Source organism: Ctenocephalides felis, unplaced genomic scaffold (genome assembly GCF_003426905.1).
Source record: "Ctenocephalides felis isolate EL2017-DRISC unplaced genomic scaffold, ASM342690v1 CF-g0.4_SCAFFOLD_01886, whole genome shotgun sequence".
Taxonomy (NCBI): Eukaryota; Metazoa; Arthropoda; class Insecta; order Siphonaptera; family Pulicidae; genus Ctenocephalides; species Ctenocephalides felis.
The window spans coordinates 44693388-44712713 of record NW_020538040.1 but is presented as its reverse complement, the minus strand read 5'-3'; the positions used below and the strand labels follow the sequence as shown (position 1 = coordinate 44712713).

Below are 19326 nucleotides of genomic sequence, written 5' to 3'. Positions count from 1 at the left end.
TAGATTGCTCGAGCATGAATATAATCAGTTGATCAGAATAACAACATCAGAACATATTAATTTATATAAATCAGAATTAGTCTAATATTTTTTCCATAATAATAATTACAAATAATTTAATTTTTTGTTGCAGATTTTTCAAGCCAGGCGCACTTTTGCGCAGACGTCAAAGGCTATTTGTAGTTAGCCTTCACGATATCACTCCCTGTCGCAAACCTATGCGTAGACATAAAAAAGAAAAAAATGACAACTTATTTAGCAAGTTGTACAATGTGTAATGTAAAGTTAATTTCAACGAAGTGAGCCAAACGATGCAAGCGACCTTTCGCCAAGTTTCATAGTGTCGCAGAGTGTGTATAGTGTCGGTTTATTTCTGAAATTAAATGTGGTTTTAAATTCAGCAGTTTTCAAATTTTGCCTGTGAAAATGATGGATTGCCTGTGCAGAGCGCCACGCCAGGTGCAATGCCGTGTCGTGCTTCTGGATGAGACTGATTTCTACCATGAATTACAGGTGAGCCATTATTTACTATCAATTTTTATTCCTATAAAAGAATTATTCAACAAACAAAAATATATTATATTCATTAACTTGTGAGCTTAATGTAGTGGAAATTTGTATATACTCTCTCAAAAATTTGTTAATAGTTTGAAATTGCGTGAACACGAAAGTAGTATAAAGTATCCGATTTGGAACCATATTTTTATTATGTATGCTTCACATTCTAAAATTATTAATAATTCGTTTTAAGCGAGTCTAAAAACAAGTTTTGAAATTTTTATAATTAATCATAAAATTTTCATGTGCAGCTATGTAAAAAACGAAAACTAACATGATTGCCGGTAAATCAATAATTTTAATGAAACTGGGTACATTGCACGTTATATGATTTTGCGTATACTATGTTGAGCCTTATGCAAACGTTTGTTAATATCACTTGTTATGTTTACTTTGAAAAAATATACAGACAGCAATATTTGTGTAAACAGTTTTTTGCTTGCCGCGCTCTGTAAAACTCTATATAAAAGAGGAAAATAATTTTGACAGTACAGCGGACATTAATCAAATATCAGCGGTTGAGTCAGTTTAATTGGAATGCCGACAATTTGTTGTATAGCTGGAATCAGAATGGCTTCTGCAAAATAAACACAAAATGTGTATAGTCAAAAATAAATGGGTTTTGCTCGTATACAAATTTCACGCTGATAAATTGCATTGTAAGTTTGTTCAGTGCATTCGAAATGGGCACCAGTTAGAACAAATCGAACAAGATCACATCGATAGCTCAATGATAATTCCAATTTGTCGTTCAGTGCTTTTTTCATTGCTATAACTTTAACATAACTAAGCATTTTACGAAAAACAGCTTTTTGAAAATAAATATAAGTCAAACATATATGGTTATACTATTTCAAAACTATATTTGTGGATGACTATTGTCTTAACTATATATGTGGATGACTATTGTCACTTAACATGCTCATGCACTTATTCATAAAAGTTTATACCCCACTTTGCGTCCAAAAATGCACGGCGCAAATCGGAACAATGCAAAATTTTTTAGAAAACCATGTCAAGATCGAAGAGAGATCAAAGATTTGCAAAAAAAAAATACTACGTTTAAAAAGAAAATTTAACATGAAACGAAAATATAAACTTTTACTAAATACCGCAAAAAAAAACAAATGCATTTAACTAAATTTAAATTACTATTTCATTTATTTATAGAATAACTATAACATTCAATCTCTAAAATTGCAGAACTGTAAGATACCAATTTCGCTTCATCATATATTTTATAATTTTTGTTATAATTCTAAACTAGATCTAAACTCGGTCCAAACGGAAATCATTTATTGCAGTAGATATATATTAAAATTTTTTGCTGTATATTATTAAAAAATAATTCTACATTATTAAAAAATAAACTCTATTTTGTTTATAGATATATTTTTAGTGCAATTGTCTAACATAAAATAACTCTCCTTCATGGCTGAATTTAAAGTACTTTTACTCATAACGGGTTTATGAACATTTCCAGATGCATACTGAAGTACAAAATATATGAGATTCACTTTTTATTTTCACGGTCATGTATTTCACGACAACTATGTTTCTGTAATATAGTTGTAAGAAACTTTGCACTGTCATGATAGTAGTACACTAGTTTTATTATAATTTGTTGTTATTGTAATTTATCGATTTCCTTCAATACGTGGGTGATTTTTTTTTTAAATCTAATATTGTGGAATTTAAGAAAAAAATGGTTATATGAGATGGGCTTATCATATCCGAAGCCGGATCGGTTAGGATTTGACTCCGCTTCAGAGAGGAGTTATATCCACTTAAACAACTCCACAACTCCGACAACTTTGAAATATAAAACTTGACATAAATTTGTTCTCTGGTGTGTTGTTAACATATCTAAGGATTTATTAAGACTTTGGAAATAGTTTACAAATAGTTCAAACATTTTTGTTTATTTTATTATAATAATTACTATTTTATGCATTTCAATATGCATACAAATCTCAAATTGACAAAAAACTTGGGAATCAAAATCAATTTTGTAATTATTTTTAAAGAGAAAATATAGAATTCTTTGAATATGTTAATTTTTATATGAAAATAATGCAGTGAACTTTATATAATAAGAACAAATTTTTGCTCAATTTTAAAATCATAATAGTGTAAAAGTTATAATATAATACTAAATATTTTTTAGCTGGATGTATATCATTGAAGGAACTCATTTACGGACAAACATTATCGTCTACAGAATATAGAATACTAAATAGCATTATTTTGAGACATTATAAACCTGGAAGGTCCTAGAAAAATATTTAATTGACTTTTGTTTTAAATTCATGAAAAATGTTGTTATAATATATTCATAATTATGCTTTCAATATTTGCGTAGTAATATTTTTTGATGAATCTTTGTTGTCATAAATGTATGTTAAATTTTTCAATAAAGATTGAAATTATCTTGCCGGACATGGGTTGCCTCTATGAAAAAATGACATACATTTTATGTCTACCGCTTTATGTTGATTTTCGGCGCGCAATTCAATTTTACGAATTTTTTCCTAGGAATATATAATATTCAGGAGAGGAAATGGAAGTTGGAGGAAGTGATTCTTGCATAACAACTTATTTCTCTAAAAAGTGCATATAATAAAATCAAGTTTCCTTTCGTATCAACTTTATTCATATCATGCTTCACGCTTTTCTCATTCCTTTTTAATGCTCGTTTCCGAACGTATTGCGTGCATCAATCAACCTGATGATTATTTATTTCTAATTGAAGATTTTGCCATTTCCTGCGGATACTTTACATCTGACAATGCAAATGTACCAGGGGTGTTTAACCTATTTGTAGATTGCCTATCTCGATGTATTTCTTAGCAGTGCAATCTGAACATGCTCATTAAAAAGCATTCTTAATAATTATGCTTGTATAATATATAATAATTGAAAAGTTATGTGTAACCTCTTTACCATAAAAATGCAACTGGGACGAAAAATTGATTTTTAAAGAGGATTACATTCTACATTAATCAGATATAAAAGTATCTTGTGGGTACGATAGTGACATGTATTTCACAATTTAGATAATTATTTTTTTAAAAGGATTCTACATTAATCAGATATAAAAGTATTTTGTGGGTACGATTGTGACATCTATTTCTTGTTCTTTTCGGGTGTAGATTAAACAAACAAATTGTGAGACAAAATACAAAAGAGAAAGAAAAAGGAAAATTCACTACAAGAAAAAAAATCACAACGGATTCTTGTTAACTTTGTTTAAAAAAATATGTTTTGTAATATATTGTTATATTTTATTCATAAGCTTTATTTGAATGTTTATGTTGTGTTGTGCTACATATTATTGTTATTAACGATAATAAAAGTCGTTATAAACTATTTTGGTGTTTTAGGTTAAAAATAGGTTTATACCTATTTTTAATCTAATTTTATGCCTGTCACAACCGTCCCTCGGGTGTGGACGGTTTTGACGTTCGCCCTTTTTTATATGATTTGATTTTATGACGTTTTTTAAGAAAAATTTTAGTATTACCACGTTGACAAATGTCAAATTACCATTTAATTTATTTTTCTCTAAGCTAACTGCTAAAAATTGTCAAAATTATTGCTGTTTAAAAATAATTTGATAAAATTGCACAACCGTGCCCAGTCTCCCCTATTTGAAAATCTAGTGAAACTTTAACGCCGACATTTATTTCATAAAATACTATGCATAATAATTAAAAGTTGAAAAATCATTTGAACTTTTAAGCTTCAGTTTAAAAAATATTCAAAAGCAAACTTTCATGTCAACTATTTTATTTAAATGCAAAATTCATTTATACTATGCATAACAATGAAAAATTTCAAAATTCTTTGAATTCTAAAGCTTCAATTTAAAAAATATTTATATGCAACTTCGTCATGCTCAAATAGATGATTCTCATTTTATTTATTTATTTAAATGTTTTGTCTTTATCCGTTTATGTACAAATTGTCATTGAAATTTTTAAATAAAAATAATTCAAAGTAGAGTAGGTATTACTATTATAATTATTTACGCACCGATTTTTGTAAATATATAGTTGAATTATGTGGTGGAAATGAAAGTTTATTGCTACTGTAGTTGGAGATGTTCTCTTCATAGAGTCATGTAATTACTGCAGAACGCGTGTTGCATATTTGCTTTAAATTATATGGCAATATAGATCAGAATACAAATGCATTACATGCTTTACATTACCTATCTGTAGAAAAATTCTTAGGCTCACACACAAATATATATCAATAGAATATATATTAATCGAAGATATATTTATTTTTATTGGTTATTTACATGTTGTTAAGCGGACTTTACTTTTTGAAATGAACAACTAGTTCAATTAAAACACTCCGCTACCCCCTCTACCAGGGGTAGCAACTATTCCGTGTAAAGCTTAATGCCCTGAAGTTTGTCATCTTCATGGCCAATATAATAAAACGAACAATGTATGTATATGAGTATTTGTATGTAAATATATATATATATATATATATATATATATATATATATTTATATATGCTGATTAAGCAATACATATAAATGATCAAATATTGAAAAGACAAATTCGAGTAGACTATGCTATTATTATTATTGAAGAACTCAACTGATGATGAGAATATTTGCAATAAAAATATTTTTTTCATAATTTTCGACGACATAGAATTCCAACCCTTTTATAATATTACAAGTTGTAATAAGCTGAATACACTTGATTTCATGTTGATACAGATCTGCATTTGACTATAAGATCAGTTCGTATCAGACGTTCCTAGATTATATTCGTACATTGATTAATTTTGCATTGTCTCGAAATTGGTTTGAGAGTCGAGTTATGGGTTATAGCATACCGACAATGATGATGAGAACAATCGTTGCGTTAATAGTTTAACTATATATCCAATTTCAAAGTTTCGTGTAAGATCAGAATGGTGCCAAGTTAATTCACTTGCATTACCGCATATAATTCAATGGCAGCGCGTCGGATGCAATCTAAAACCAATTCAATCCGATCCACTAGTCGCACAGCTAAATGAATTCAAGCATGCATGTATGAGAATATAATGTATATTTTACATTCATTCTACATATATTCTATATACATACATACATACATACATACACATACATATACATTATCGCGGTCCTTAATATGGGCATTTTCGAATTTCCTTGCTCTCAAGGGCTCAAATGGTTCCAAATTGGTAAAAAACAATTCTCTGAAAGTTTTAGTTCTTAATATTGTCTTTCAGATAGAGCGCAATTCAATCAAAGTTTTGTATGGAAATAGCATGAAAAAATTTTCAACCATTTTGCCGAGCGTCGAATTTTCAATAACAGTCTAAGCTAAAAATTTTGATATGAATTGAAAATAACAAATACTATATGCAATTAAAATTTGTCTTTTTTAAATGAGTCATTTTTTTTAATCAGAATTACTGACTTTGTTATTCCATGTTTTATATATATTTTTTTGATCTATATGTTTTTTCAGCTTTCAAACTATTATAAAATTAGCACTCCTTCCAAAGAGTCAAAAAGTATATTATCATAATTTTTTCATTATATTGAAAATAAAAGTTTAAAATTATTAATGTGAGAGGCGATTTTAAGCCGCTTCAGTAAATTTGAATTCGGCAATATTCTCATTCATAACGTATTGTTGAACAATAAGTTATGAATGAAAAAACAATAAGCATACAAGTTTACATAACATTTTCAGGTATTTGATTGGTAGTTGTAATTTTATTATCAAGTAAGAGCGAAGATTCGATTTAGGTTTATACTTTTCGAAAACCGGAGACAATCCGTGGCAAAAGATCTAAATCCGGGACAAATATTGCTTTAAGAAAAACCCGGGACACAAGGTGGAAATCCGGGACTGTTCCGGCCAAACCTTACTATTAATCAAGAGTCAACTAGATTTCCTTACTCCATATAACAAATTTAATAATAAAGGATAATTTGAAATATGCCTAATAAATTAACACCATGACATTAATAAAAATAAAATAAAACTGACATTGTTAAGCTTATTTCTAAAGTTTTAGTTTCAAACTTTGAGGAAATTGCAGATTAAGTCGTACTTGTGCACAATTTCCTTACCCGTCCCTTTTTAAGATTATTCTTCTATTTGAAGTATTGTTTTATTAATTATGTTCGACATGGTAACTAATAAAAATTGATCTCGGACTAAATTCTATATAATAGGTACGATTAAAAGTATAAGGCGTCTTAATCGTATCAATAGCATATTTTTTAAAAAACGTAAAAATAGTTATTTTAATAAAAAATAGTTTCAGTGATTGTTAATCAAGAGCCAACTAAATATACATTCAATAAATTCCAAACATTTTCTTCTAATTTAAATACACTAAATATTATAGCATTATTTTCCTAGGGTCATCTTACCCTATATACAAAACTTATTAATGAAGGATAATTTGAAGTCTTATTTAGATGTCGAGATTTTGTTTGAATTATCGCTATAATATTTATATTGAATTATGTATATCTATGAATTATTAAATGGTAAAATGGTGAGGAAACTGTTGAAATGAGGTTTTGTTTTGTAAGGGGGCGTTCATTAATCACATAATTTTTTAGGAATTTTTGGACTCTCCCTAAAGCGGAAATTGACCAAAGGGAAGGTGGTACGTCGTGATATTTAGAACTAACCACCCCCCTCTCTCACCAAACATTACGTGTATTCTCAGTTGCGTAAAATTTTCCGAATAAATTTTTCGAATTTACGAAAAAAAGTAAAATTTTTGTTTGGTTTTTGAAATGTAGGTAAAAAATAAATACACTTAATATCTTGCTAGACCTTTTCTTTCCCCACGTGATTTTTCGTAATTTTTTTGTCAACCCCTCTCAATTAGTGATAGAATATGAAACTGAAAAGAATTTGTTTATCTTCCTTTTTAAATAATATCTGGTACGTACATGTCATTTATTATAATAATCCAACCGATATAAAGTGTACCAAGTATTTCAAAGACACTTGCGTCTATGACAGCAAAAAGAAACAGAAAATAAAATTTTAATTAAGATATGCGAACATGTCGCATCTTCCGATCCTGTATGAGCCGCCTCTGCAGAGATCACTGACTTCTTATCCTTTGCCACTGAAGTATTTACTACTTTATGCAGTTGTAAATGATAAATATGTTATCATAATGTGATTGTTAATAATTGTTTGCATTTTTAAAATTCAATAATACCTTGTAATTTAATAAAATAGTAGGGGAGACTGGGTACGGTTGTGTCAGGGTACGGTAGTGACAGTCGTCATAACACCTAAACTATACTGATTTTGAGATAGGGTCCAAAGGGAGAAAAATTAAGTATTATTGTTTGAACAAGTTCTCATTATTGATTTTAGTTAGTGTCTTACATTAACATGATCTGTATTGCTTTTAAAAAGTCAAAAGTAAGTTTTATCATTTATTTAATAATAACTGTTACTTGTATACAGATACATTACTTTGTTTTTTTTTCTATAATTTGAACATTAGTAGTTAATTGCCAGCAATTAGTTTTTGAGTAGATAATTTTTAGCTCGATCAAAACGATGATTTGTCTCCAAAGTATACGTTGGGTGCGGTTGTGACAATTTTTGCGAGTACGGTTGTAACATGTTTTTCTTGTACCTTTCGGGTGAAGACAAAATGCAAAAGAGAAAGAGAAAAGGAAAGGAAAATTCAATATAAGAACAAAAATGTTTTACAAAGATTTTTTATTAACTTTGTTTAAAGAATTGTGTTTTTATATATTGTTATATTATATTCATAAGCTTTGTTTAAATGATTATGTTGTGTTGTGTTAAATATTTCTGACAATAGAAGTGGTTTCTGACAATAAAAGTTATTTTGATGTTTATACCTATTGTTTTTAACCTTTTTTTAAGCCTGCCACAACATACACTTTTCTTTTTATGATTGGATTTTATGACTAATCCATCGCATTTAAGAACAGTATTTAAGTATTTCCATGTAGACAAATGCTAAAATTACCACTTAATTTTTTTTCCTAGCTAACTAGTAAATTAACAAAATTATTGCTGGTTAAAAAAAAGAGGCACAACAGTACCCCATTCTCCCCTATAAATATTTTTTCAATATTATGATAATCAAAATTAACAAAGGAGTTAATACAATTTGTCTACTGTGTTGCGTTTTTTCCTGAATATTTTATTTTGAAAATTTATCTCGAACTCTATATTTATTGCGAATACTATAGTCCATAACTTGCTATGTCATATGGTCATATGGAAATCATCGAGATACTTTTACGTCTATCAGGTTCGTGAAATCTACAAATTTTGGACCATTCACTGAATTTCTTATTTACATTCACGCAAAAATAGTAGCACACCTTACTGGGTTCACAAAACTCAAAACTGGCCAGCAAACATTGACTAAACTTAATATATCGTTCTAAATACTTCTGATCATAATGCTCTCTAAATGTGAATTTTAAGGCTATGGCTCTCTAGACTTATTATAAAATAATTTTTACACTTATCCTAAAAGGATAATTAAAATTTAAAGAAATAAAAATAGGCTTTAAAAATACACAATTGTCTGACCAATTATAGAGATTAGTGTAAAATAAATTCTCTTTTCGACTCTAACAAATGAGTTTGGATGATCTTCGAGGAGAATTTTGTACTTCTGAGAATTGTATAATATTTTTACACTTATTTTCATTCACCAAAAATATTTTTAATTAATTACTAGTTTTTACTAGTTTTTATTCTGCTGTAGTGTGAAGAATATCGATATATAAAATTATAATTGTAATGTTGTTCGTTCTGACACAAAAATCTTATTATGACATTTCATTGCAAACATTTGACTGAAGAATACTTACTAAATTTCAGCAATCATATTTATCACTCAAATAAATAATTTTATTTTGAAATGAAATGTCATTAGCCCAAAACTTAATTATGTATTTGCTGAAATGTTACGTTGACTAATAAGATAAGAAGAGGTGATAAGAAAAAAATTATTAAAAAAAATCTAAAATACACAGCATGACCGCTGTGATTAAATTGATATTACACAACTTCTACTCTCACAATGAGTTCTGATGATATTTCATCACGTTCCATTATATTTATGCACGTTCATTGATTTTGCTTACGTGATGTATCATTTTCTTTATCTACGCAGTGGTGAACAAATCGGGTTTCACGCTATGAAAAAACAGCTAGAGGGCCTGATTGGACTTTTTTACCATATTTTATGTATTTGTAAATTATAGAGCATAAACCAGATGCTTATGATTATCTGAAATAACGTTTGTAATTTATGAAACAAAGATTTTCAATACTAAAGACAACATTCACAATGCTTCGATTTAAATGTAACACTACGTATAAAGCTTACCCAATAAGTTATTTTGATTACTGAATCAGAATTACAAAATTTAAACTCTTTTTCTATAACGAGTAATTTACTAATATATAATGTAAGGTAACACGGTTTCTATATAATATCTTTTTCTCGAAAGATATTTATCATTTTTTGGAGTTTTCTTTTTTTTTTGATGATTTATCTCAAACACCAAATTTGTCATGAGCATAGCTGTAGCTATGCTATTAAATGCAATTCAAAGAACATATTGTATCGGTATGTAAGGAAAACTTTTAAACTATTTGTCGGTGTATAGAGACTTATCAAATGTATCAAATGTATCTTAAAATTTAATATATGTATTTATAATAAAAAAGTATTTCCAGTGTTACATGCCATCGTGCCTTAAGGCAAATTGCTGGAACTTCCCGTACCTTAATTTAAAAATTTTAAAAGCTCAGAAAGGAAAAATTAGATTTTTTGAGAATTTTGAATTTTGTTGAACATTTTTTATTTTTTTTTTAACATTTTTGAAATCATTTGACAAAACTGAACATTGAAAAAATAAAAAAATGCTTGTTTTGAAAATTGTGGAGAATTGTGGACTAAAGTTTTATGATTTTTTTGTTTGGAAAATTTTGAAATTTTTTGAAAGTTTTTGATAACCATTTACGTCGGTTAATTCACTCTGTCGAAAATATCTGATTTTTGACCGCCAAAGGGCATTTTTAATTTTTTTTCTAGATTTTCTAAACTGCTGGACCTCCCTTTGCAAAAATTTAATCAACTCTTTATTACCTTAATACAAGTGACATGGTTTTTGAATCATTCTAATTGGATGCTTCGCTCTATCAAATACTTAATTGCCATTTTCTCCACCCTTTTGCCAAGAACTTATCAGCACGTCTCCTTTTCAATAGAAATCGAATGCTTTCTGAATGATTCAAATTGGTTGATCCGTGCTCCCAAAAACGTGCACGAAAAATCGTATCAAACATACGCACAGGCACACATACATACATACATTTTTTCTAAGGTATGCCAAAATGTTGAGAAACGATTTTTGGACGATTTCTATAACTAGCCCTACGGGAAGTTAAAAATACCTGCCTCAAAAAGAAATCAAAATCATCTCTTATAATATTTTAATTCTTATATATATATTAATTTATATTATAACTTTTATATATTAGTTTGCGTTTCTTTAATATATTTTTTGATATTTCAAGCTTCAAATGATATCACCTATATTTATTAAAATTGCAACATGTCATGGCTTTTGTAATACAGTAAAGTTCTAATCATATCATTCTATATTGTTCTTATCAAATTGTTAGTTAAATAATATCTGCGAAAAGAATTTTCTGACATGGTATGTACATTATATACAATATGATATAGTATATACAAATGCTAAAACCATGATTTTGAGTATTTGTCATTATGGAAGACATGTCCAAAATGTTCTTAAATTATAATATCTATGTATTGTATTTTATGTATTTTTGTATGGAAAATATCAGCAAACAAATAATTTAGGTAGGTGTTAGGTAGATACTAATTTATTTTGTTTGGAAAAGCAAAATTGCTTCGGAAAACTTCAGCAATTTTTGGTTTTTGATATTGAGCGAATTAAGTCTATAGTTGGCAATTCGCTTCAAGCTTTACTAGTTGATTGTTGAAAGCATTTATGCCTCAAACTCTATTAGTTGAAAATTTCATTATATTTTATTTGCGCAGCGACTTCTCATAGTATCATATATCATTTTCGTTTTCAAAATAAAAATATTCCTGCCGTCACTGGCGGCATGTTTTACATCTTTATTTATCGTCGGTGTTCCATTCTATTATGTTCCATTCGGACGTATGATACTGCAACTTCATCGTGTCTGGCACATCGACAGACACATAGCTGATATTGAAATGTGTATTTAATTTGATTTTCCTCCTATCGTGATATCATAGATACGCTATACTCATGTTATAGATTTGAATAGAGTCTGATTGATTTGTATTATCAGAGTATTGCAGTCCGTGCACACGCATTGCAATGAGACAAGGCATTCACGCGCTGCACAATACTTCGGACGGCGTTGGACGAGAGTTCACGACACAATGCAAAAGAGAAGTTTTGATTTATTTCTTGCAAGTTTTTATCAACATATGCGAATTTCGACAATTTTCAGTCACTGATAAAGGCGAGTTTCTTAACCTATTCAAAAACAACGTTGATCAATCTGATTTTCCTTCTCTACTATCTGATATGATAATTATAGACGGTAAAATCATTCAAATTGTGTTGCACTGTTTTTGTCCTTACATTATATCATTAACTTCCCGTAGGGTAAGTTATAGTAATGGGCCGAAAATCGAAAATAAAATGTTTTGCATATCTTCACGTTTTGAAGGTTTCTGAACATTTTCGCATACCTCAGGAAAAATATATGTGTGTGTTTTGTATGTCCGCATTTTTTCGTCCTCGTTTTCGGGCGTATGGATCAACTGATTTGAATGGTTCAAAAAACATTCGATTCCTATTGATAGGGAGATGTGCTGATTAGTTTTTGGCGAAGACAGATCCAGCCGTTACGCAGATACGGAGCAAAGAGTGCAGAAAATAGAAATCGAGTTTTTGAGAGAACGGAGTATTCGATTTGAATGATCCAAAAAACATTCATTTGTAATGATTGGGAGAAATGGTGATTAGTTTTTGTCAAAGGCAGATCCAGCTATTTCGAAGATACAGAGCTAAATTACAAAAAATGGCAGTTTTTGAGAGAACTAAGCATTCGATTTAAATGATATAAAAAACTTTCAATTTGTATTGGCAAAACAATTGCTTTTAGAAAAAACAATCATTTCAATTTTTTATAAGAATTTTTTTGTATATCAAAAATAGTTCAGATTTTAATTTCAAATCTCGCTAAAGTTCTAAAGCTCACTCATATACTTTAAATAAATAATTTTAACTTTGTAATTCAGTCTATATAATTCATATAAATATTAGACAATATTACTGCATTTATAATAATCTATTTGAAAACTAATATTTCTCGAACATTTTGTTACGGTACGGGAAGTTCCAGCAATTTGCCGTTAGACACGATGCCATTCACCACTAGTTTTTCAAACTAGTCCTTACCTTAAGTAATCTTAAATTATGGTCTCTTCCTTTCATGATCGTTACTAATGTCTTCTCTGTAGCGAATTAGTAAGTGCTACACTCTTGCTGATATGAAGAGGTAGTAATATAGGTTTTTGAAACTTGAAAACATATAAAATATGCTAAAACAAATAAAAATAAATCTTACCCAGAATTTCTGCGTCAAATTAAAAATATCATATCATCAGTATTGAAGAAATATTAATAATATATTAAGTAAAGATATGTCAATCGAACCAACATTTGCATGTGGCTTTTAACCATTTAAAAATGCCACGTAGTTAAAAAGTATCATCACAAAAGCTTATAGGACTCTTAAATACTAATTGTTGTTAGAATATAATTTACTTGAGTATTTAAATAAGTGAATATTATAAAGCAAATAGTAGCAACATTGTTGTACTTATGATCAACGTATAAAGCTCATATTATCAACCCAATTGCTTTGTTACAAAATACACTTATGAAGATTTTTATGGTACGAGGTTATGATAGCCATATGAATTTACTTACATTATACATCTCACTTAGTTAAAATAATTATAAAAATTGCAGGAAAGATATGTGATGCCGTTGACTCTTGTACTATCATACAATACTGCAAATACCCCGACTTGATTTATAATAGTTAATATCGGGGGCTCTCGCAGCAATGAATGGTATGCAAGTGTACATACCACATACGAGAACCTGATACATATATCTATGCAGGTGTCTATTTATGTACTCCGTGCATCTGCAATAGAATAATGTAACTAGTGGTTATCATAAATTCTAGAAATTTTACCTCTTAAATATTATATTAAAGAGAACTGATAAACATCAAATTGATTTTGTAAATAAAATATGTTCATATTACACTACTAGAAATAATTAAAATTCAATGATAATATTCGAATTGCGATAGTATTTCGCAATATCGGAATCGATTTTATATATCTAAAGATCTCACCTGAAAAGAGCGACGAGATGTCATTGTCAATATCACCCGTTCTAAATGTAAACGTATGAAAGGACTGGACTTTACTTTAAATTCTGTACATTCGATTTGTTTTGACTCTGCATTGAAGCTCAAATTCTTATTCCACATACGAGTCATAGTTTATTATTCTCAAATTAAAAATGAAAAGTATCTCAGTTTGATTCATGAACTCTCCCACATTTGTTGGGGAGTAGTTGAATTATCCATATCATCCGTCCTGGATTTGCTGGGATATCTATCTTGCGCCCCGGGTATTACTAGAAGTAATATTTGACCCGGATTCAGTTTTTAAGTTGAATTTTTGCTATTATTTGATAATAAAATTACAACCCATAAAATATCTGAAATGGATATATACGACGAGTATGCTTATATGTTAGGACAGAGTTAAAATGACCTGGCTGAATTTTTCCAATCGAGCATGACTCTCCCCTCTAAGACTTCGAACAAACCAATTTCGAACTCCCATTTTTAAAATTACGAAAATTATGAAAAAATTACGAAAATGAACTTTTTGACTGCCTGACACAAGCGACTTTTCCAAGTGACAAAGCTCGTCTTGAAATAGCCACAACGAAAACGATTTTTTTACTAATGTTAATGATGTATGTTCTTATTACTAACTGGTGAAAAAAGTAAAATGAAAAAAACTGAAAATTGTTAGAAATTTTATACAAGGAAGCCAAAAAGCCATAGATTAAAATAATATAAAAAGTTTTGTACTCATTGTTAGTAATTCTGATTAAAAAATTAATCTATTATAATTAAAACTGACTTTTGTAGAATTCTTAAATACTATATAAATCATTGGAGTCTAAACATATATTTTTAGGATGCTGCAATTGTTTAATTTATAACCCATGAATTTAAAACTAAAACGATGCTAAAATGAATTAGTAAACCTATCTATTGGTCTATTATAATGAACTTTTGCAGCATTGTTGGTAGATTTAAAAGACTTGATGATTAAATATGCAGCAGATGGACGACTTAAAATATTTGTCCATTAATGTCCATTAATATTCCTCATTTGAGTGTAACTTTTCTCATACTTACTGTTTTTTTAAATCGGTGGATACATGGTAACCATAACGGATAAATTTGAATTTTTCCAATCGAACATGACTCTCCCCTCTAAGATTTCAATAAATAATAACAGAATATAAGATAATAAATTACGGTATTGCCGACTGTAGGAGCAGATTGCTTATAATTCTATATATTCTCAGATTTAATGCCTTGCAGTTTCAAGGACATTCGTATTGATATTTTTATACGGTATTTATATTTTGATATTGCATTTCAGTTTTCGTAATTATGCCATTACTCGAGTTTCCTCTGTGATTGCTATGTTTCTAATATGCCTGTAAATATTACCTGTCAGGAATAAGGAATATATAGCATATTGCTATAGGTTGATTCATAAGTAACTGAACGTACATGTATAAAATACACTAATCTATTTTTATTATTCTTTTATTACAAATATTTATTTTTATGTTCGTTCTTGAATTTATCATTTTATTGGATTTTAATGGCTTGTACTAAACATGTGTACATATGTTATGTGTTGTTTTGCGTTATCTTTAACGATATTTGTTACATAATTTCACATTCGATATTTGAGTAAATAAAAAATAATGACATAATTATTTTGTAAAATATTTACAATTTCAACTGGTTGTTTCATTAAAATTTTAAAGGAATTAGAGCAATATATATTCAATATATTTAATAAGTGATGATAAAAATATATAGATCTATTAAAATTTTATTTCTAATTCTATACAAGGTTCTAAGGATGTGAAAAATGAATATTTATATATAGAGCTCAATTTTATTATTTCGACTAAGGCTTATTGGGTTTTGTTAGTAGAATTAGGTTTTTGATGTATGAATATCCATTAAAAAAAATGATAAATATAGGCAAAATGTATGAAACCATAAAAACATTGTTGCAAATCTATAGCTTGCGTTTAACAACGAATAATTAATTGTTTTTGAAGTTATTTAATCTTGGTCAATTATTTTTTTGTACTAAATTGCATAAAAAATGTTATCAATAAAGTTGAATAGTTAATAATTTCAGCCAAAATGTGTTTTTTAACACTCCAAATTCTCTAATAAATTATAACATTCATCTGGTATCTCGTCAACTTAGCAGAGTTGGAATAACTATTAATTTAATTTATTTCTTGTGAAATTGCATTCTTCAACTTAATTTACTTTTTTCTTCACTCATTATTATTGTTTTTTTACGAGGGTAAAGGTTTAGTTGGTCCTTTTTACATCCGCATATCAGAATTTATATAGGTTATATAAAAAACTGTTGAATCTATCTTTAAACTAGTGGGGCGCATGGCATCGTGCCTTAAGGCAAATTGCTGGAACTTCCCGTACCCAAAATTATTTTTTTTTTTTAAAAAAGATTAACATTGTTGAAAAAAAAATACTTCGTAAAAATTAGATTTTTGAGAAACTATAAATTTACAAAAAATTACTTTTTTTGAAATTGAATTAAATTTTTTTGAAAATTACTTCTTTATTTTGACATATTTTGGAAATTCTTAACTTTTTTCAACAATACAAATCGAATGTTTTTTGAATTATTCAAATCGCTTCATCCGTGTTCCCGAAATCGTCGACGAAAATTTGTATCCGCACACACACACATACATACACACACATACATCCATTTTTTCTAAGGTATGCCAAAATGTTCAGAAGGTTTTGAAACGTAAAGATATATAAAAATTTTCATTTTCGTTTTTTGCGATTACTAAAACTTGCCCTACGGGAAGTTAATTAACAATATATCTGATAAAACAATTAAATAACGTATTCTTAAATATTATATTAAGGTTTCCGTAAACTAAACAACAGTGCTCAGGACAAAAAAAACAACGAAAGAAATAGATACTTTTGTTATGGTTTTTTCTAACATTACCGTTTATCTCCCAATAGCAACGTCGTAAGAATCAAAGTGATGGCTGGTTATATCTTTTTTCTCCTTCTTTCGAATATTGTTATTAAAAATTCCCAATTTTGCTTGTTTTTAAAATATCGGTGGTGGACCTTTTTAACCGCAGACCTTTAAGCATCGCTCTACTACCCTATCGTTAGACATTATTAGAAATTAAAAAATGGGGTTTCATATAAGTATCGGTCAAAATACATATTTATCGCTCTACCATATCGTTAGTCATTATTTGAAATTAGAAAATGGGGTTTCATATAAGTATCGGTCAAAATACATATTTATTAACTTCCCGTAGGGCAAGTTATAGTAATCGCAAAAAAATCGAAAATGAAAATTTTTATATATCTTTACGTTTCAGAGGTTTCTGAACATTTTGGCATACCTTAGAAAAAAATGGATGTATGTGTGTGTGTGTGTGTGTGTGTGTGTGTGTATGTATGTATGTGTGTGTATGTATGTGCGGATACAAATTTTCGTCGACGATTTCGGGAACACGGATCAACCGATTTGAATAATTCAAATAACATTCGATCCGTATTGATAAGGAGACGTGCTGATTAGTTTTTGGCAAAGGCAGGTCAAGCCGTTCCGAAGATACGGGGCAAAAAGTTCCGAAAACGGTAACTCAGTTTTTAAGAGAACGGAGCATCCGATTTTAATAATTCAAAAAACATTTTATTTGTATTGACAAGATGAAGAATCGATACAACTTTCATGAAGGTAGGTCCAGCGGTTTCGGAGATATAGAGGAAAAAGTAAAAAAATGAGCCATTTGGCGGTCAAAAATGATCATTAGACATATGCACATCAAATTATCAGACATTTTATAGAGATTTTAACAATAAGTATACATTTTGTTAACATTCCTATCGGTTCCGTACCAATGCTTATGCGTTAGACAGCGACGCGGCGCTTACGCGCTTTATATTTTGTCCCTATGTAGTTAAAGCAGTACGATTGCTTTGAAAAAAAAGTTCAGATCTTCCACAATATGTCAAAATAAAGAAAAAAAAATTTTTTTCAAAAAAAAAAAAATTTTTAAAAAAAAATTTTTTTTTTCAAAAAAAACTAATTTTTTGTCCAATTTATAGTTTCTCAAAAATCTTATTTTTTCAAAGTAATTTTTTTTCAAAAATGTTAATCGTTTTAAAAAAATAATAATAATTTTTGGTACGGGAAGTTCCAGCAATTTGCCTTAAGGCACGATGCCCTAATTGCATTAAGACAGAATTCCACTTACAGCTAGTTAAAGAAATCATTATGGCGATGAATGAAAAGATTCGTGTTCTCGTTGAAGCAATTGTTGTGTAACTGTACAAATTCTGGATTCAGTCGCCCGGTCGCCCGGTCGTAATGTATTGAGTGTGTAGTGAGCGAAGATGCATCACTGCATAATATTATCATACAGATAGCGAATAGAAAGCGAGAGGTGTCCGCGGAACAATGACAATGAAAGAGAACGACTCTACAGTGTCTTCAATTATTATTAACGAAGAAAGCTCACACAGCAGTGTGGAAAACGTGTCGTACACTAAGACGTGATATAACTTGCCGGGAGTGAGAGGCCATTGCCAATGCCTGGGTCACGACGACGGGTTTCAACTTCTATAGATCTATGCGTGCAGCTGGTGAACGATTTACTAAAAGTAGACAAGTAGTTCAGACAATTATCGTGTTATGAATTACATATTTTTTGTCTTATTTACTATGCTTTATTTTCGCTATACTTCAAGCTATTTTTTGCAATTATTTTATTAAACGATTTAATTATGGTTTTTAAATAAGGTGACCATATTTTTTAAGTCAAATCCGGGACGGCAATTTTCAGTTATGCTAATCTGGGGGAGGGAGGGTATGTTAGTCGTTTATATTAGGTTGTCAAATATCTCCCTTCCGCTTTTTTGCTCTTGGTTTATAATACAAAAAGGCGGAAGGGAGATATTTGACAACCTATTATAACAAATGCTATTCATATTTTTATCATAATTGCGAACTTTAGGTAAGAGCTTTATACTTCGACTATTATATGCAATACTTGTTTATCTTTATATAATATGTTTATATTATATCTTATATTTTTTATCTATATGTTCTATTCAATTTTCTTCATAATTGATTTGAAAAAAAATTGCATCTGATAGTTTGTTTTCTTAATTTTTGTTAATTTAACTGTTAATTTTTGACATCCGGGACAAAAAATCAAAATCTGGGACAAATATTGCTTTAAGAGAAACCCGGGACACAAGGTGGAAATCCTGGACTGTCCCGGCC

At 29.0% G+C, this 19326-nt stretch overlaps 1 protein-coding gene across 1 annotated transcript in view; it reads left to right on the top strand.

Moving 5' to 3' along the window:
• The first annotated feature begins 426 nt into the window (after nucleotides 1–426).
• LOC113375005 (band 4.1-like protein 3) overlaps nucleotides 427–19326 on the top strand; it is a 573702-nt gene continuing 554802 nt past the window's right edge. The window contains exon 1 of the mRNA XM_026614959.1: nucleotides 427–513. Within this exon, the coding sequence (XP_026470744.1) occupies nucleotides 427–513 (87 nt within the window). The remainder of the gene's footprint in view (nucleotides 514–19326) is intronic.